At 40.8% G+C, this 20,946-nt stretch overlaps 1 protein-coding gene across 1 annotated transcript; it reads left to right on the top strand.

Moving 5' to 3' along the window:
• The first annotated feature begins 3,938 nt into the window (after positions 1-3,938).
• Positions 3,939-9,317, top strand: LOC124050201 (adenylate kinase 7-like). The gene is made up of 18 exons (XM_046372479.1): positions 3,939-4,037; positions 4,130-4,288; positions 4,624-4,738; positions 4,839-4,933; positions 5,009-5,119; positions 5,261-5,344; positions 5,453-5,541; positions 5,628-5,718; positions 5,897-5,974; positions 6,216-6,365; positions 6,448-6,576; positions 6,708-6,813; positions 7,316-7,444; positions 7,531-7,596; positions 7,691-7,888; positions 8,492-8,709; positions 8,888-9,046; positions 9,138-9,317. The coding sequence occupies exons 1-18, from the start codon at positions 3,954-3,956 to the stop codon at positions 9,183-9,185; spliced, it is 2,109 nt and encodes a 702-aa protein (XP_046228435.1). The 5' UTR covers positions 3,939-3,953; the 3' UTR covers positions 9,186-9,317.
• The last annotated feature ends 11,629 nt before the right edge of the window (positions 9,318-20,946 follow it).

Raw genomic sequence — 20,946 nt, 5'->3', positions numbered from 1 at the left:
AAGTTATTGTTATATGTTCATGGTTTGTTAGGTGTCACACTAGTTGGGTGGATTTGTTAGGATTTAACGTATGCACTTAAACGTTGATGTGACCTTCAGAGTGAGACACACAGAATCCCACTCAAATGCAATATTATCAACTTGAGAAGCTCAGATTCCTGCCTTTTACAGAGCAGCATCTTTCTGCCACTCATACTTTTTGGAGTTGGCTTCCAGGTCCCAAAGGATGTGTTAATATGACTAAGCTCAAACAGGGCACTGGGGATGTGGGTGATTGGAGGGGGTGATGGTAATCTGAGATCTTGTCTGAGCAATCTGGTTAAGGAGCCGTCTAAGGCGACCTGCCTGTGACAGTTTGCCAGTGTCGTGGCATGCGCGAGGAGGGAGGGAGGCCAAAAACATGCCAGACAGCTGAGAGGCAATATTGCAAAGGGGAGGGCAGGGTGGTGGGAGGTAACTGAGACCAGGACCCGGACCTCCAGCAGACGACAGATCCCTGGGATGGCCTCTGCAGGCAGCGACGAACTGCGTTCTGAGCTCTGATTGGCTCCAGTGTCTCCTTTTAGGGAAATGGAGTTTAACAGGTGCCACTGGCTGCATGATGCCACACACTGCGGCGAGAGTTCAGGCTCCTTATTCGTCACCTCACAGTGCCCCCACAGTGCCTATGTCCTCCTGTCAGGCTACTGTGAGAGCAATAAGAATGTAAATACCCCCCCACCCCCCCACCCAGACACACACACACCATCAACACTTTTAAATATTCCATTTGTAGCCATATGCTGTAATGTGCCTCAGAGAGAGAGAGATGCTACTAACCTACTTGTCAATTTCTATTCCAAGCTTTTACATAACACAGCCTTGACTTAGTTTTACATCTTTGGATGAGTTTTCTGATGAATCACCACTGCCTCCAAAGGGTTTTATGCCTTTTAAAAAGGGTTATGTAAAAATCAGATGACTCAGAGATCAAATATTCTGATGTTCAGTTTACTTTCCCATGAGATGATGAAAAGTGCGGAGAACAACACAGAGCAAAACAAGATTGTTAGAGTAAGTAATTTAAACACAAGATTTGCATGCGTCTGGGTACTTTTGACATTACCTCGAAATTTGGACAATGAACCCAACGAAACAAATAACACTAAGAAAAGTATGATTGAGTATGACTCCAGTAAAGAACATGTGACAATCCGGTATTCACATTTGAAGTACTGCACATCAGTCATGTGTGGTCACATCTTAACTCAGTGCAGCATCAGTCAGTGGTGGAAGATGGTTTCAGATTGTTTCCCGAAGTAAAAGAAGCAATACCACACTATAAAAACAATCCATCATTAAAAGCACAAAGGTGTCAGCAAAGATCTACTTAAAGTATCTAAATAAAAGTATTTGGCTGCTGTCAGTGTTCTCATAATAAGATGTATTATTATGTATTATTAACTATTCATGTAGGGAGATGTTTTTTGTTCACCAAGAGGAAAACGGCTGCACATTGTTGAGCAGAAAAGTAGGAGCCAGAGACATCACATTAGTTTTTGGATGAAACCGGCGCTGTGTTTTGTCAACAGCTCCCCTCAAGTCAACTGAGCGCTTTTTGGCAGAGTCCTATCTTTATCACCAGGCCTTTATCAGGATAAAGTAGATTGGTCTTAAATGGGTCATGGTTTTGAGGGACATTCGTCCTTATAAGGGCATTTAGGAAGCACACGGTTTGTCTGTCCTGACAGCTGCCCCCTCTGCACTTCACCCCCTCAGCCCCTCCAGCACACACATGCACACACTTCAGCAGCTGTTAGCAACAATTGCTTCGGTCCTGCTCAGACAGCGGTTTGTTTAGCATTGGCGATACAATGTGAAGGTACATATATGTGCTGAAATGGCAAAAGAAACAGTAAAGGGAAATTATGGGGTATTTTGGGTCAAATTCTTTGCAGAGACAGAATATCTGCTGCTGAAAGACCCTAAAATGCGTTCTTTTGTTAAAAAGGTTGGAAATTATTAGATTCCCAGTGGCATCAAGTTGATTATTTTCAGCTGGACTACAACACAGCAAAGGTGCCCAGTTTCCTACAATTTTCATGCTACAGATGAATGTATTATTTGTATTTTCACCATTTTCAAGTCGAGCAAAAATGTATTTAAAGCTTGTTTTTTCTCCTTTTTTGTTTACATTAAGTTAACCAGTTGTCTGCCTACTTGTCTGATTACCGTGTTTAGGATGTTTTGCATGCTTCTGATTATAATTTGTCAGCGCAAACTTCAGGCAGCCGCTGGCAATGAACGTGCAACGCTGTGCTTGGCACCAATCGCCGTTATCGTAATGTGCCACATGCCTGCTGTATAACAGCTCGCCATTGTTTGCTGCTCACTGGTTGACATGTTAATCAGTACAATCACATCAGCAGTTATTTTAGCTACTGTAAATAATTCTACATAAGTTGGAGAAAGGACATATGAGAAATGTGACAGTAAAAAGGTGTTCCTGTTCCATGAATTTATAAATGTTATCATCACCTAAAAGTATACATTTTACAGCAAATGAAGTAATGGAGAAACTATTTAAAACTACATAATCACTGGCGTATTTCATTTAATACAATATATCACTGATAAACTATTGGCTGATGATGTTGATCAATTTTATGAGTCTGGAATGATTCCTCCTGTTTCTTTTCTCACCGTATATGCTGGCTACAGTTATTTTAAAGTCCCCATTAAAAAACTGAAATGTTCAAAGGAAATTCCCACGTTTTAAACACACCTCTCAGCCTTCCATGATATCGCAGGAGTTACAGTTCTTGTTGGCTGAGAGGTTTTGCTATACATGGGCAGAAACAACCCATCATCTATGAAGCAGGTGCCCTCAGTATCAATGTACTATGAATGTGTGACAGGGTGTGTTTTACTGAGTGCTGAGACCTGTGTAGTGCAGACACCATCAAGCACTGCCAGCAGTTTCTCAGATAATGTCAGCTCTATAAATATATGGGGTGCTTTGAAAGTTTCCATGTCAGTGCTCCATTGTCCTGTACAATGAGCAGATCTGCAGGCTCACAGGTGTGTGTTGTTTTTGTGCTTGTTTAAGGGGGTGTAAGTTACAGGGAGAACTGCTTGGGGGTGTTTAAATGGCGGCCCCTTAGAGAGCACCATTAGAGGAGTACCACAGTAATACCATGTTAGAATGATACAATACGTTAAGTAAATTAAGTTTGATTAAGTTCCTATATCATAGGACTAAGTGGTCATATCCTGCTCAAACCTAATGTAAATCTACAGAATGCAGTTGTAACCGTGAAATACACTTTTTACACTTTCTCTTGGAATAGTGTTTTATCAACGACAACATGGCAAAATTGAAACCTTATGGGTTCATATCAGTGCAACAAGGGCATGAAAAATCTAAAAATACCCTGTGTGGCATAATTGGGCAACTGAAATGTTACAAATGCGCAGTTTGTATCAGGGTTATCTACACATCAAACATTCAGTTCCTACTGGGATTAACGGGGTGCTGTATAAATGAATAAAGTAAACAATTAAGTTATTAAGTTGGATGAATAATTATCATCATAAAGAGAATTGAGGTTTTGTTCTATTTTGTGAAGACTTAATACTTTTAAAATCTGACTGCTTTAAATCCAACAAAATATGAAATAAATAAAGGCTTTAGCATAAATTTGATCCTGGCAATGTGGTGAACATGAAGTACGTGAAGTTACCCGTACGTGCACCTTACGCATCTCACCGAAGCATTTCATTGGCTGAGCCGTAGCAACCGCAATGAGTCCATAGCGACGATAAGGAACAATTTCCTTCTCCCACAACGCAACACAACAGACATCCACACGAATTTAGACCATACTAACATTTAACATTTAAAACTTTAAAAAGTCAGTTACCAGTATTACCAACATTAAAGCTCAAAGTATCGCGCAGCCCGCCTTTTTAATATGGGGGACAAAAAACAACAAATCCGTCCCAAACGGATTTTTATTAACGACGTCGACAGTTATTCCTCCAAACACATCGCTAAGGTAATTACATAAGTAGCCAAATAATGTCGTATCGTTAGTTAAAATTGTCGTTGTCTACGTCACAGTTATTTTTTCTGACCTAACCTGAACAGTTTCTGTCGACATGCGCCGCCGCCGGTGAGGACTCTGATGAAGGCGGCGCGCAGGAGACGTTGGCTTCTCCTCGAGCCGGACCTTCTTTTCACATTGTGGGAACTTTGTCTGCATCCGCCAGAGATGGAAAAGAGAGCTTTCTACTTGAGCAGTATAAGGTGAGTTTGTTGACAAATACATACAGGAAGTGGTGGAAAGTAAATGAATGCGTACTCGAGCACTTGCTCTTAATCATTTCTCTCCATTTCATTTCGTGCATCATTAATAATAATCCTATGATAATTATAAGATTCTATTAAGGAGTCATTCTGCATGTTGATGTCTGCTTTTTAAAATGTTAAGTACATTTTGTTGGTAATATTTCCACACTTTGCTTTGCTGCCTCTACTTGCTACCGATGCAGACAAGCACTCTAACAACTTTATGTCAGTCATGTATACTTCTGGACAATGCGAATCACAGCGTAACTGTGATGTATAATCTCTTTTGGTAGTCACCAACTCGAGATGAGCTTCTTGAGCACCTGCTGGAGTGTGATGTTGTAGTGTACAACATCTCAGATTGTGCTTCACAACAGCAGGTCGAAGAAGCAACATGGACAATCACAGGTATGGAGTAAGTAAGGCTTGATGTTCGGTGGACCTAAACATCTCAGCCTACTGTGGTTTCCTTTATCGTCATTGTATTTTTCCCTTCTTATATGACAAGCCCTCCATGCTGAGATGGAGAACTTCAAGTCCCAGAAAATGTTCATCTTAGTCTCAACTGTGATGACCTGGGCCATGACCAAGCCGCAGAACCCGGTGAGCTTTTTGTCAAACCTTGGACCTGTTCTGTGAATAAAACACGGCCAATGTGATTATGATTTCTCTTTTCAGGAAGAACCAGATGTTCTGCTGACAGAGGAGGAGTTCAGAAGAAGACGACCACATCCCAGTTTCAAAACCCACAATAATCTGGAGAAGCTTGTGCTCAAATTGGGTAGAGGTGTAAGTACGCTTAGTCATCGCCATTATTGAATAGTCGATAGCAAAACATGACCAGGGAAATGAATCTAGCTGTAAAAAAGACATAGACTGGCAAAATGCAGGTAAAGCTCATAGATTCTCTTTGATCTCCGAATCTTACAGAAAAAGTCCAAACTTACTGGCTATGTTGTAGCTTCTGGTCTTCAGTATGGAAAAGGAGAGAACCTCTTTCACTACTTTTTCAAGGTAAATACTGATGTGATAAGTGATAACATTGTTCTCTGTGTTTGTGTGAACTAAATGCCTAATTTGCAATGTCATCTTTTGTGAAATGTTTTTTGTATTTTTCAACAGGTGTCTTGGTTGATGCAGTTTCCAAAAGTTCCTCTGTTTGGACAGGGCACAAATTACATCCCCATGATCCATGTATATGACCTTGGAGGGTGATTTTAATTTACTGTACTTCTTCATATATATCCTGTATTATTTTAGATAATTATTGCGGGGCTGAACTGTGTTCCTTTTTCAGTGTGCTCCAAAACGTCATTGAACTCAAGCCGAAGTCAAAGTACATTCTTGCTGTCGATGACTCCAAGAACACTTTGGAGGATATCGTAAAGGTAACTGTAACCGATACAGTGGACAACAAAGTCATGGTAAAACAATATAATTAAGGTGTTCTTGAGACCCAAGATTGATTCCAATCCAGCTGGGGATCTCTGGTGCATTCATTGTGAACTTTCTAGTGTAAGCTGTAAAGATAAAATGATAAAATTCTTTTGACTCTTCACTCTTTAGGTGGTAAGTGATACACTTGGGTCAGGACAAATAAACAAAGTACCAGAAGAGGAAGCCATCACCATGAAGGCTTTTAAGGTACAGCAGGTCATTTCCCCCCCCTTGTTTTAAATGAATTATTATCTAGTCTGAATTATTGCTCCATATGCATTCTTTCAGTATCCAGTGAATAACAGTTAAAAGTTTCTCCCGTAGTGAGAATCCACACTTCACTCAAAAGTACCATATTTTAAAATTTGAACACCCCACAAAGCTTAAGTATGTAATATTATAGTATATTCTACCAACAAATATTAAATATACTGTGTCGACATTTCAGCCTGAAGAATTGCGCTACTTAGGCATCAACCTCCGCCTGGATCCTTTTATCATAAAAAACTCCTTCAGTCTCCGCTGGACGTCTGAGGCTGGAATGGTTGAAAACATAGAGAGTATTGTGGAAGAATACAAAGACACCTGGCAGCTACTTGTGAGTGTTCAAGTGCTCCTAACAGTACAACTTTCACCAGACAAAAGCTATGATTTCCAGTTTATCCCCTTTCTGTCCTTAGCCCATCAGAATCTGCCTGGTTGGACCTCCAGCGGTGGGTAAAACCACAGTTGCAGAGATGCTCTGCAGTCATTACCAGATACACCACATCAAGATCAAAGACATCATTGATGAAAAGATCACACAACTGGTGAGTTGCATTTACAGAAACATTTTTCTCTCAGTGTTGTCATGTGGAAAAAGTACTAACTTAGAGCGGAAGTTCTTGTTTGCAATTTGAGACACTTGTTCAGTTTTCATGTTTCTTTCCATATTCTGCAGAGGGAGATACTGAATGAAGGGGACCAGGAATATGCCAGTGAAGAGTTAGTGGCTGCTGCACAGAAACAACTTGAAACTCTTAACAAAAGCATGGAAATGAATGCCGGTCAGTTGTAGAACCGCAGCCATACATACAAACTGTCTTCTCCGCAGGCTCGGAGAGCTGAAAGTAGACTTTTTTTGGTTCATGAATGTCATTTTAAAAGCAATCTCTGGATTTCTTCAAAACTGTGTTCTAAAACTGTTGATCACAGTGCCATTAGATGAAAAGGAACAAGAGACATAATTACTCCATAACTTGTTTGAAGAAGGCAGTCAGAGACAGGATTGATGTTGAATCACTTTGATGGGAGGAAAAAAATATGTTGACCAGTTTTTTTGTTTTCACTTCAGCAACACAATCTGTGTCAGAAGTTATGGTCATTTTTACCATCATTTGAGACTTTTTGTGTTTGGTAAAACTTTATTTATCTTAGAGAGAAACTGTTGTGAAGCAGATGCAGTAAAAATAGAAAAGAGTGCAAATATAAAATATCAGTGTGTGCATATCTGTAGTTTGATTTTTTAGTTCCTCACTTTAGGTTTAAATGACTGTGTTGGTCCATTAGGTCGGCTGGCTGATCATCTGCTTTTTGACATTTTGAAAGTAAAGCTGAATTCACAGCCATGTAGGAACCAAGGGTTTGTTCTTGATGGCTTCCCAAAGACTTATGAGCAAGCAAAGCTGATATTCTGTGGTAAGTTTGATCCATTTATTTAACTAGCATCTAATGTTTGTCAATGTTGATTACACTAATAAGAATGTGGTGTTTATATCATCCAGATGAGGACACGGAGAACCAGGATTTGGTGTCCAAAAAACCTGCATGCAACAAGAAGATCACTCCAGGTTTTTCATGTATTTTTACTTTTATTACTGCAAATGTATAAAAAAAAACGGCTGAAGCTTTTCCTTATTCTACCTACTTTTGTATGTTTTGCAGAGCATGTTTTTGCCCTAAATGCAACAGATGATTTTCTGATGACGAGAGTGCAGGAACTTCCTCAGAGTGTGGCAGAAGAAATGCGCTACACCCAGGAGGAATTTGTCCCTCGCCTGACGAGATACAGACAACTCAGTACTGCAGAGGAAACGCTGCAGGACTACTTCGATGAGCTTGAGATTCACCCAGAACAAGTCGGTACGGTCAAAGCCACAGAGCTCATGTCAGACCACAAACAAGAAAGAAGGATCGTTGCAGAATGCATAAATGACAATCTGGATGCGGTTGTCACGTCTTTACCGTAAACAGCTCAAAGGTTCACAAATGAACAGAGGAAATTATTATTTTTGACAGGTCAGCTTTTAATACATTAAACAAATGGGATAAAACATGTTAATGAGTGAGCTTTAGACATGCCAGTGGACACATTTTGTTACTTAGACACAGCCAAGGCCAACTGTTTTCAGTACATTTGCTAAGCTAAGATAAGCTAACCAGGTGCTGAGTCCACCTACAGTTTTTAATCTCAAATCTCACTAACTGACCAACTGGTCCTTTAATGCAGAGGATGAACATGTTGGTCTTAACGTTGCCTTCAGTCTTTCCTCCTTCCACCATCTGAAATATGAAGAAAGACAGCATTTTTTTTTGTCTCATTGTGTACGATTAAACAACCCAGCAGTTTTCTTATCAGTGTGACCTCATATCATCCGGTATGATATTCAGAAGAGAGGCTTGTAGAATATCCTCTTCCCAATGATTCTGGTTCTGTACCGTGAAGTATGACTTGTTCCTCTCCAGAGGTCACTGCAGGTGATCCAGAGTACACAGATGTTTTGAGGAAGATCACTGAGATGGTGGGGATTCCCAAGAACTATGGCCTGAGTCCAGAGGAGCAGGAGGAGGAGGACCGAAAGAAAGAAGAGGCGAGGAAGCAGAAATTGGCTGCAGAGGCTGCTGAGAAGAAACGCAGGAATGAAGCTGCGTTGGCTGCGATGGCTGCTCAGTATGAGGAGTGGGTGAGCTGAGAATGGAAGTCACATTTAGGTTAAGAACAGTGGGCCATACCAGCATGTAGAGAGGACGCATTAAAAAAAAGAGGAGCCAAAAGAAAGAATTCAGACTTTACTTTCTATTGAACACGGTAAATAACTGATAAATACTAACATGCAATTCAATTATGTTATTATTTATTAGCAGAGGAATTTGTCTGAGCTGAACAGACAGGAGAACGAGCTGCTGGAGGCTCGTTCTCTTCCCCTGAGGAACTACCTGATGAAGCATGTGATTCCCTCCCTCACTGAGGCCATGTTGGACTGCTGCAAGATCAAACCAGAGGACCCTGTCGACTTTTTGGTATTCACACAGCAGACCTTCTGTAACGGAACGCGAGTGCCTTTGACCAACATGAGTCGAGTGATAAAGCTGTTCTGCTTTGTTTTTGCAGGCTGAACATCTGCTGCAGAACAACCAGCAAGAAAAACAAGCAGTCTAATCAGGAAGTGTTACAATGTGTGTTATTTGTTTACAGCATTTGAGGCAGTGTTTGTTCTACAGTCATAAACATAATCAAAAGATGATCACAGGCTCATAATAAATAAATAAATGAACTTGTTTGAAGGTTGTCTGATGCTATCATTCAAACAGCTGATCTGTCTGAACTGGCAGAGATTTGAATGTCACAGATTTCAGTCATAAAACCACCAACGTGTACCTGCTGAGTTGTGCCTGAAGCAGAGACAACACACGTTTAGATAACACATTCACTTAAAGGTCTAGTGGCATCTAATGTGAACACTTTGTTTAAAGTCAGTGTTTGGTTTGTTTGTTCTGTTCTACCACACAAACTATGAATACTGTAGTTCATTTCTGCACTTAAATCATACACGCTGGACCTTTTAAGTTATTTCTTTTCAAAACACAAACAAAATACTGACATTTTACTGCAGTGCAATTTGAGTTGCAGCACTTACATGTACACCCTCTGGTTGATTGTACTTTCAGTAAATAAGCCACACTTTATAAAGGGTTTATTAATTGTAGATAGTAAATTAATAAGATTTTCTAGATCATGTGCAAGTCACTGATAAGAGTGTTTTTTTGGGTTGGTGACTCGTCACTAGAGATCAAATGCTGCAGTGAAGAGCCTACTGTGTGAAATTAAGAGCTAAAAGGAAAGCACATTTATTAAGAGTGACTTAATATGTCAAACAAACAGGAGTGTGAGAATCTCAGCTAGCTACCAGCGTGGAAAATAAAGCATCGCAGTGTGGATATGAAGGCCAAACAAGGTCTGGCTTTCACCAAGTAAAATTTAGTGTGTGCATTAAAGTGATTGTTACAGAAAAAATATTATAATCTTATAGAAAAATTCTATGTTTAAAGTATCTGAAAGTGCCAACACTAAAGCTGTGCATTAACTTAATACACACAAAATATATCGTAGGTACATTGTGATATGTTAGAAATCTATTTTTATAACACTCTTCAAACACTAAAGCTACACTTTCAATGTGGGAAACGTACTAATTCTCAGCTCCTTGTTTGTTAGAGACGTTTATGGTCCATACAGGTTTCCACTCATGACGGATCCGTCCTCTTTGAGACTCCATCTGGTCTGTGACTCAGATCCCACTGTGTTGGAGAGTCAGCACTTACTGGAAGGAGCAAACTGACTCTGGACTTAATCCAGCAAAGATGTTAACAAAGGAATCTTCAGAGGGACTTTTTATTTTGTGCAAAAGATCTTAGTTAGACAGTCGAGTCAGTTTTCAAACTAATCCATTATTTTTTTAAAAAATCACTTTATTCCTTGTATATTTCTTGTGTATTATGCAAATCATTTAACTTTGAATTAGGCTGTAGACTGTGCATGCCCTTCTTCAGAAAGTGAAATCTGCTCTTTCAACACTAGAGGGAGCAGACATCTCGTCTAGAAACTTCACAGAGGCCTTAAGAAGGACATGAGCACTTGGATTTGAGTATTTGAGCGTCTGTTCAAGTGTTTAAATTTTTTCTTAATCCCATCTAAAAACAAGAGAGCTCTCATCCTGTAAGATGCATTGAAATCCCAGTGTCTTGCCTTTCTGCGCTCTCAGTAAATCAGTCTGTTGTGAAACGCATCACTGAAAATGAATGTGGGGCTCCAGTTGTTGTGGATATTAAAGTCCAGTGTGTGTCTGGAGTTTGCTTTGTAGTTTGTTTGTGACTAGCAGCTTATTAGAAGCTGTTCGCAGGCTTGGTTGTATGGAAAACAAATCAAAAACGCTTCCTGTCTCACAGGCACTTTATGTACAATGTCTCACCACAATAAACGACAAGAATAGTATTTTCCAGGCCATTAAAGCTGCAGAACTATATAACTGTTTGTGTAGCTGTGGAAATGAGGGTATATCCATATACTTCTTCTCACTGTGATAACACAGGAGGTCTCTGTAACTGAATCTCTTGTTCCTGTTCTAATCACTGGAGGTCAGATTGGATGTCTGCTGTCCTCCTCCTCCTCTCCAACATCTCTCTCTTCATCACTGCAGGTATCCCTTCCCAACTCTCTCTTGCTGCTTCAGCTGCCACAGCAGCACTTGCTGAAACCTGGAAATATTAAAATGGCATTAAACTTGCATTCTTTCTAATGGCCAGTAGAGGGCAACTCCACTGGTTTCAAAAAGAAGTCAGGCGGCATGTAGGCATAACAGAAACCCAGGCTACTCATCCTCTGATTTGTTACCTCAGTAAACACTGTCCTCATGAGCTTATTGTCTCACTTATGAGTTTTCAAGTCTTTTTCAATACAGGCTGATGTTGGTGTTGTAATATTCTCCCATTTAAACTGAAATAGATAATGTAGGAGGGTGTTGCTGCATTCTGACCGAAGATTCTGATTCTGTATTGCAGATTTTCAAACTAAATGTGTCCCAGTTCATATGCACTGGAAAAAGTGGACGCCCACAGTAAAATGATGTCTGTATGGCAAGTCTTCAAATGTCCCGACAACTACAGCAGCTGGCTGAACAGATCAGCACACCTGAAAAGAGACGGGTGGAGAAGGTCAGTGCCACATGCTCGCAAGCACTTCTATCAAGCACAAATCAACTGAAAGGAAAAGGAAGTATATTTAAATTAACTCATCTTGTGTCATTCTATTTATTCTATTTTTTCCTTTACTCAACAGTGACACTGAAAAGGCGGACAGGCAATATGGGAGAGAGGGAGGTATGATAGTTGCATCCATGTGGCAGGAACCATTCAGCTTCACAACTTTAAGACAAAACATATCAGGTAAAAACAAAATCTACTGTGTTGTTTTTCAAAGCTGGGAATGACAACAAGCTGGCAGTCGGACAAGGCAAACAAAAAGGCAAAACAGGAAGAAATCCAGAGAGTTAGTTCTGTAGATGGTTTGGCAGGGAACAACTGCACATGGTAAATATACTGCAGAGCTGATGAGGGAAATTGGAGCAGGTGTGCAGGGGGCTGTGGAGGTTAGGTGATGGCAAAAGGTTGTAATACACCGAAGGACAGAAAAGGAATAGCAGGAAGTAAAATACTGCCAAGAGACCCTGTAATTTGCTAGTGGGCAAAGGGTCACCTCAATCAGCTACCATGAAAGTGTTGGCAGCGACCCCGGGAGAGGCAGAATAAACAGCGACTTCCTCGGCAGGGAGCAGGACCAGCTCTGCCACGGACATTCAATTCAGTTTTTACGGAAAGTCCGGCCAAACGGCCACAGTTCCCGTATTTCATGTTTCCAGTATTCAGATGTGTCGTTGAGCTTTTTACTGGGACAAGTCGGGCCGGCCAGCCCCTTCCTCGTTCTCAGTATTTTATTGCTGTACGAGAGGATATTATTTTGCCTATTAAGAGTTTTTCCCCCACTACACTGGAGCAAGTTAGAAGTTAGACTTCCACACCGGTAGAAACACTGACGAGGTCTAACAGTCTACAGTCTGGTGGTTGTGACGGATGACTTTTGTGATTTAACTTTTTTGTACACTTATTCCACTCACTCCACATTTTGTTGCTTGTCTGTGTCTGACAGGTTCAGCTTTTAAGTGCAGTATCACCCTAAAGTAGAACACTAATATCCTAAAGGAGTAAACTTCACCCCATCTGGTGTCCCAAAAAGGTTAACGGAAATGCTGAGAATCTGGTGTAAATCTGTGAAGCTTTATTTGCTCTCAGGTCTGTTTGGGGAAAACATGAATCATCATCCCAGACTGGCTGTCTCTGTTATACTGAAACTCCTCACCTGCTCCAAACACCCCTACAGAGGGCTCTGCTGTACTAATACTCATGTAAATACTGCCAACTGTTAGTGCTAGTGCTTTACCTCACCAGTTTGTTGGATGCACTTATTGGAGTTATCTTGGATAATAAAATGGTGAAGTGGGTTTTTTTTCCACACACACGCAGCATGCAGTGAAACACACAGGAGCAGTGGGCTGCATCAAGTGCCCGGGGAGAATATTGGGAGTTAAGTGCCTTGCTCAAGGGCACATCAGCCAGCTAATGGGGGGTGGGGACATTATCAAATTTCTCAAATTTTTCCTGCGAACCAGCGACCTTCTGATCACAAGCCGCTTCTCCAACTTCTAAAAATGGGTTTAATGGGTATGCATGTCTGATCCACAGAGCTTTTGCATATCACAAATAATGACTTTTTTTGTGAAAATCTATCAGCTTGATGTAAATAAATGAATAATGAATTAATGCTTACATCAGCTTAAATAAAACTTTTATTTCAAGGACGTTCCTATTCCTAAATTACTTAGAACTTACAAAATTTCTTCCAGGCAACTTGTAGGAAATTGTTAGAAAATACTCAAAAATTACAGACATGTAAAATAAAGTGTTGCCTAATTACAAATCCACACACATCAGTCATAAATCTCAGACAGAAAAGACGTGAGGGTAACTGATTAACTTTGATTTGATAACGAAATGTGCTTGATCACATTATGACTCACTGACATCAATGGGATGAACTCCGTCCACTAAATCCATAAATAAACAGTGGAGAAAAAAAATTCAGCATCTCGCCTCTAAAAGCCCACAGCCAGAGGTCACAGCCTGGCCGTTCTCCAATGGAAAACCTTCAATCCAGGATGCCGGTAATCATGTATTAGTGAGGACTTTCACTTGAATAAGTGAGGAAGAAAGGTCTCATTCTGTGGCGCAGGGCGTCGACTCGACCCGTGGAAATATCATCTTCTTTCCTTCACCTTTTACGACTGCCGGTTTTACTTAATTCATATTTATTTTGAGCAGCTTTTCTTTTGATTGCTTCTTAATGTTAAGTCCTCTTTTTCCCTCTGCAGGCCCTGCATACAGAAATAAAAATGTGTTGAACACCGGTAGCTCATTGTGAGGCTATTCTGTCAATGTGTGTGTTTGTGTGTGTGTGTGTGTGTGTGTGTGTGTGTGTGTGAGTGAGGTCTGTGGTGGTCTCAGTTAGCCATGTTGTTTTATCTGCTAGGCTTCCAGTCACAATAACCTCTACCACCCTTGTAGTGTTCTCTCACTCACACGCTTTTGCTCTCTCTCCCTCACACACACACACACACACACACACACACACACACACACACACACACACACACACACCCATGCACTCACATACGTATAAACACAAGATGGAAATAGCATCTACCACCCCTGTGGTGGTCACCCTAACATCTGCTGGTGGTTGAAAATGCCAGAGGAGGACCACACAGACACACACACACACACACACACACCGTGCCAAGAGGTATGTGGACAGAGATGTGCAGTGAACTATCTCAGTTTCTCACTGTGATAGCACACACACACACACACACACAAATCACGAGTTGTCCCGCATCACACTTCAAGAAAGAAATGATTCATCCTAACCCCATGTGTCAGCCATATTGACTGACCTCACACCCGAGCACGCTGTCTCACACACACACACACACACACACACACACACACACACACACACACACACACACACACACACACCAAAAGTGGTTTGATCCAGAACATTTCTGCAAAGGACTCTTCAATGCACACCTTTTCTTAAAGGTGACAAATTACAGTTTGTTGGGGTGATTTTTTTCTTTCTCGTTATCTTTATTTGTACTCTTTATTCTCCCCCTTCCCTCATTTTCTTTCTCTCTTTAGTTCCCAGGATCTCCTGTTTTCCTCTCCTTCCTCAGAAGCTAATGATTTCTTTAATGTCTTCTTAAAGAAGTGTGGCGACAAGGCCAAAGTGACCTGCTTGTATGACTGTAGACTCTTTGTTCTGTTTAAGGTTTTGGGGCATTTTTTTATAACTTTATTAGCTGTTGGAGATATAAAAAATGCTGTAGCGAGCTGACAGAGGGGTGTGGGTAGGAGGGCCGGCTGGGTCACATCCCCGGCCAGACAGGAAGCAGTAACATTTCAATTACATAGTCAGCATCCCAAACCACTGGGCCATAAGGACATCCCACACAAATATCAGCAGTGGGAGCAACAGGAGTTCAAGTCAAACAAGCACAAAAACATTGCAAATCCTTTCTGCTGATATACTGATATCAAATTATCTTCTTCTGTCAAAGAACCTCCTCATCACTGAAAGCCTGCTGTCATTCAGTTGGCTTTTGGCTTTTTCAACACGCACACACACCAAAAACTCTGCTTGGTAATTTAAGAGGCCTCATAGAGAGGTAGCATCTCACCTTTTTTGAGAAAAGTATGACTTTATATTTGATATATTTGATAAACTCACCTGTGACCGAAGGTGATATGACAGATGTTTATTCATAAAGCCAGTGAACACGCTCAGTGATGTCAGCTGATGACAGTGTCGACAACAAACACTGTCAGCGTGTTGATGAAATAATATAATATATATATATATATCTTCAATACTGCTTGCTTGCCTTAAAAAAAAAAAATTGCTTTAAGGCTCATATCGTCTCTCCCTCCGAGTGTCATGTAGTCAGTAACAGCATTAACTAAGCTGTGATGAAGTGTTTGCCACAGATGTGCAGTTTACCACTTTAGCAAGCTGTTAAACACAGCTCAGTGAGACTGCATGTGTGTGTTTGCTTTTGTTGGATAATGAAAGCTGACATGGCAGCCTAGAGAGAGAGAGAGAGAGAGAGAGAGAGAAAGTGTGTGTGTGTGTGCGTGCGCGTGTCCTTTCATGCAGACATGCTTCGCAGTGCATGCCGACCAGTCACCCATGACGGGTCCAAAAGGTCGACCCTCGTTTGTTTCAAACATCCTGCAGGGTAACATGTCGTGTCTGTGTGTTGCTGCTGAAGATGTGGTTTTACCAATTTTCCAGAGGATGTTGTCTACATAAAGACAGTTACTGTGATACGTTGTAAACAACCCGGGGCATTAAATGCGTTATGGAACATCCTGTGACGTGACAATCCATAACAACAACAACAAAAAGTGTCTTTGAATTCTTTAGCTGCTGTGGGAGGGAAGTTTCAGGTGAGAAACAAACAAAATGTGGAAGCAAACTTTCTGGGTTAACCGTGTTTGCAGGTCTTGGAGAGAACACTGTTTGCTTCTTGTTCATCTCTCCAGCTGATGCTGATAGTCCAGATTCCAGAGCACTGTGGGCACTGGCTGGGTCAGAGGACATGTAGCCGCAGTGCCACTGCGCTGTTGCGTGCTCTGCAGAGAACATCATCCTCTTAAAAATCGCTTTCATTCCACGTGTAATTTCTCTGCAGTGGCTCTGCTATATCAGTGCCATTTGAATTATTTTTGTTCTGAAGTTTATGATCGGATGACAGATATATTAAGAACGTGCAGCTAACACATACCAGGTGATGTTCTGCAGTCAGATTACTGTTTGTTATGCACATGCACTCCTGCTGTTCAGTCTGGCAGCCGCTTGTGTTTGCGTGACTTCCTCGACATGCGTGACTTTTGCGTAGCATGTTTATGATTTTCTGGTTGTTTACGGTAAGAGTGCAAAGGGATGTTGGGCGTTAAACAGCTCCCACCTCCCCATTTACTCCACTCACTGACAAATTAAATGCAGCACTTTGATGTGAATGTGGTAAACGAATGAGACAATGATGGGGGTGTTGAAAAAAGTTTGCATTAAAACCACATTTAACAGTAATCTCTCGTTTCCTCTTGCAAACTTGAAGTTGCCACATCTCTTGAACACCTAACAGTGATAAGCAGAACAGCACAAAAGACCACATTTTTTATTTTCTAATGTGATGATGGATTGATGTTCCAGAACGGGAAATCTGAGCTCTCTCTGCTTCTGTATGTCTGTGGCTCTTCTTTGTGTGTACCTCTGACATGATAGGTATGACACTTGATCTCTCATTTAGCACATCTTCTCGACAGCGTAATAAAGCCTGTGTGGGTCAGGCAGAGTCCAAAAACGTTGGCCAACATTTCCTTTAATCCTCTTGGAGCATCAGTCAGTGCTGAGGAAGTGTCAGCAGTCCTACTCGTGACTTCTCACCAGGCTCTAAGCTCTCTCGATCAATCACAGCTACAAATATCTGAATGGTTTCCAAATGCTAATGTGAGCCAGGTCTGCCGAGGCCTGGCCTGAAGGAGGAGAGGTTCCTCTGAGTCTCTAAGAGGAATGTTTGGATGGCGTAGATTGCGATCTGCGATGCAACGCTGAAAGAATTATGTGTAGAGAAAGGCTAAGTGTGGGTTACAATTAGCCTTTTAGCACACTAGACTGTCAGCGGAAATCCATCTTCCTGGAGAGTAAAAGGGTCTTCTGGATGTGAATACTTTGAGCTCTTAAGAATTTAGGGGACTTAGGCCTAACTGCCCAGAAAACCATTTCCAAATGCCATGGAACTGACTCCGTTCAGAGGACAATCTTCTGTCTTTTTTGTGTTCTCTTTACATGAGTGAACGAGTGTGTGTCGTGTAGGCGAGTGATTGCGTGTGCGTGTTTTTCAGGCGGTGACATAATAAACATCCCATAATTATGTCTGATTGCCTCTGGGACCCCCTGCCTCAGTTGTAAAGCTGCTATCGGCTCACATTTACAGCCATAATCGACTCCCCATGGAAATAATTATCCTTGTTGACATGGAGTTGTTTACATGAAACGACTCTTGTTTGTAACATTGACTGAAGTGCTGTGTTTGTAATGCTATTATGATGCCGGTGGAGGAATGTAATTAAGCGCATTTACTCGAGTAATGTACTTAAGTACTACTTAAAGGTACTTATGCTTTATAATTTACATTTTACGCAACTTTATACTTCTACTCCACCACATCTCAGAGGCAGCTGTTGTACGTTTTACTCCTCTACATTCAGTGTGACAGAATGAGTCACTGGGTCGTTTCAGTTTTTTATATCCTTGCTGTCCAGTGAAGACGATGCTTCTCAAAAACTGGTGATATTGAAAGTGTTCCTTTATGGGTTGAAGAAAATTCCTAAGCTAAATTAACCGTTTAAAACCCTCTTAGGATGGCAGGCTTACTGCGTGAGTAATTCTTTTTTGAATACAAGTCATCTGGCTGCAGTATTTTCAGTGTGGTATTAGTACTTTTAGTTCTTTCACCTCTGGATCCTGCACCTTCTCTCGGCGGTTTGTATGAACAACGATAACAGCACCCAACAAACATCACATGTGGTTCCCCTCCACTCAAGTTAAATCATAAATGTAAATGTAAAAGTAAGTGTCAAAATGCAGATCTTCCACAAGGAAAAGCCCACAGTCTCAAACGTCAGTGAAAAGCTCTCACTTCATATTAGAGTAATGGAGTGGTCCTGATTCCACATTGCTTTTCTAGGTGAAATTTATATAAAACCCGTCAGATTAGAAAGTCTTAATAAAGAGCAGTAATTGATTGTGCATGCAGTTCAAGGTGTCCTGACAAAGTTTTACTGGAATCTCTTTTCTCTTTAACCATTAAAAGGCTTTTCACTTTTCCTTTATTCCCCACATGTGCAAATGAAACCCAGAAAACCAAGTAACCTTAGGCGTGTGTGTGTGTCTCGGCTAATGTTTATGTTTGGTGTGTGTAGGAAGGGCAGAATTACAGTATGAAGAAACACAGATGGGGCCTGATTGCATAACACAGAGGAGAGGTTATTTAAATTTGTAATGGCCAAGTCCGGCAAGGCTGCTGTGCTGAATCAACGAGGCGCTGCTTCCCTTGAAACGAAACAGAGAGGAAGAGGAGTGGAGGGAACGAGCAGAGAGTAAAGCAGCACTTTCCATTCGGAGCAGCTGGACTTGTGTTATTGTACACACAGGGAGGGAGGTGAAGAGAGGATTTTATAACGCAGCTCCTCCCAAAAACACTGGATGAGGGTTAACCAAGGGTCTGACTGTGTGTCTGAACAGGGCCATGGCTCTCCAAAGATGCACACTGCAGTGTGTTTTAGCTACGGTTTAGACAGGGAGTCAAAAGTGATATCACACGTTATTAGGTGATCGTATGCAGATGAGCTTACACTGGAAAACTGATTATTATTTGTTTCTTGGTCTTTTAATTCAGTTGTAGTCACTTTATTTCCATTGTCTTTCAGTATACCTTGTGTGATTTCTCTGATTTTGCCTCTTCCTTCATGTTTTGGCTCATTTTAGATAATCCTGATGGACAGGACAGCATATTTACTAAAACTTGAGAAGAGCATCAGAGCTGTTGATCTACGGGAGGTACATGGATGAGCTTGGTGTCCATGTTCTCATAAATTAACAGGCAACAGTGTAATGTTCCCTGTTAATTTATTTATTTAATTTTAGTGTAATTTTCTTTGATATTTTGAATGGTAACAGATCCTTTTTTATTGGATTGTTTTGGCCACTAGGGGGCAGCGCAGGAGGCTAAGAAATAAACACAAAATTTGCTTGCTTTAACTTGATGAACTTAATGTAAGTTGCCTGTTTGCACAACCAGCAGATATGCTTTTTCTTTCTGGTCACATGATGAATTCAAGTCCAATGTTCTGGCTCCTTTTAGCTCTGTTTTGATTTCCACAAACTCCTGAAAGGATATCTGGCACCTCTGGCACCTAAAGGCTCTGGTCTTTTCACCAGCTTGTCACTTACTTTGTCTGTATATCATACAGCCTTTTTCTGAGTGCTCTTCTGCTTAAAACAGCTGCCTGCCGCTACACTACAAGTTGTCAAACAGATGTTAAACTGTGCATCTTAAAGCCAAAACAGTAAGTTGAAAGATGCTAAAATGCCCTTAGAGGAACAAGAGTCAGGTGACAATTATGTAATTATGTAAGTAAGTGAGTTTGTCACTGACAGCAACAGCGTTCACATTACACAAAGATTTGATCCATTGCTGATGTAAAACTATTGATTAATGCAAACTAATTTTATCAGCTCACACTGTTGGATGAAAAGCCTCTGCTTTTTAAGCTTTAGGCATATTGTCATTTGTGATGGCACTGAATACAATGACAGTTATGAAAACAAACATAATGAAGGAATGTTTTTGTTGATGAAATGTGACATGAGATGGCGACATACAATTGTATTGTTTCTACTTGTACAACTGGGGAAACCCTGGGGTGTGGTAAAGCTTTACAAAATTGCTTTTGACCTTTCGTTGATGAGTGTCAGAATTTGCCAAATGTCCAAAGCATTTGGTTACTTGGATGAGGAACTTTTACAAATAATGGCAAAGTTAAGAAGAAACATGTTTTTATTTCATTATCGAAATGACTGATTTTTAATGATGAGAAATTGTCGTGTCTCCATAACCGTCTGCCTTGTGGGTCCTGCAAGAATCATACACCATTTGAGCTGTTTTACGAAGAAAATAAAAGAAATTGGAGAAGACAAACCAAGCCACAGCAAGACCACCATCATGTTGCTACTAAATTGGAATGACAGTATCCTGGATCCCAAGCTTAAGCAATGTCTGTTACATTAAAACTGATTGTCTGGCAAAGCTGGGGAACAAAGAATGGGTCCTAAACAAAACATCTTTGACAATTTGGTCCATACATAAACTTGTTTGAGGAAATGTTGAAACTGGACATGAGTTTTTCAAAGTGAAGACGTTGGCTGTTGGACTGTTTATGGTGATATCTGTGGAAAAAATTACAAAACAAAACTAAAATAGCTATTTTATTTGGATTTATAGGTCGACTGCAAATGTCTTATGCAGTGTTCATGCTTCTCAGGCATAACTCATTGTGATTTCTTGTCAGGCTTCAGTAACTGGGACAAAGCATTTTATTGGAATTAACTTCAATAAAATAAGCATTTCAAAATGGAACCAGTTCATACGACAGTTTCTGGTGCCAATGTGGGACACGCTGCATCA

The sequence above is a fragment of the Scatophagus argus genome, chromosome 19 (genome assembly GCF_020382885.2).
Source record: "Scatophagus argus isolate fScaArg1 chromosome 19, fScaArg1.pri, whole genome shotgun sequence".
Taxonomy (NCBI): Eukaryota; Metazoa; Chordata; class Actinopteri; family Scatophagidae; genus Scatophagus; species Scatophagus argus.
Note: the sequence above shows the minus strand (reverse complement) of the source record. Positions and strands in the feature narration are given on the sequence as shown.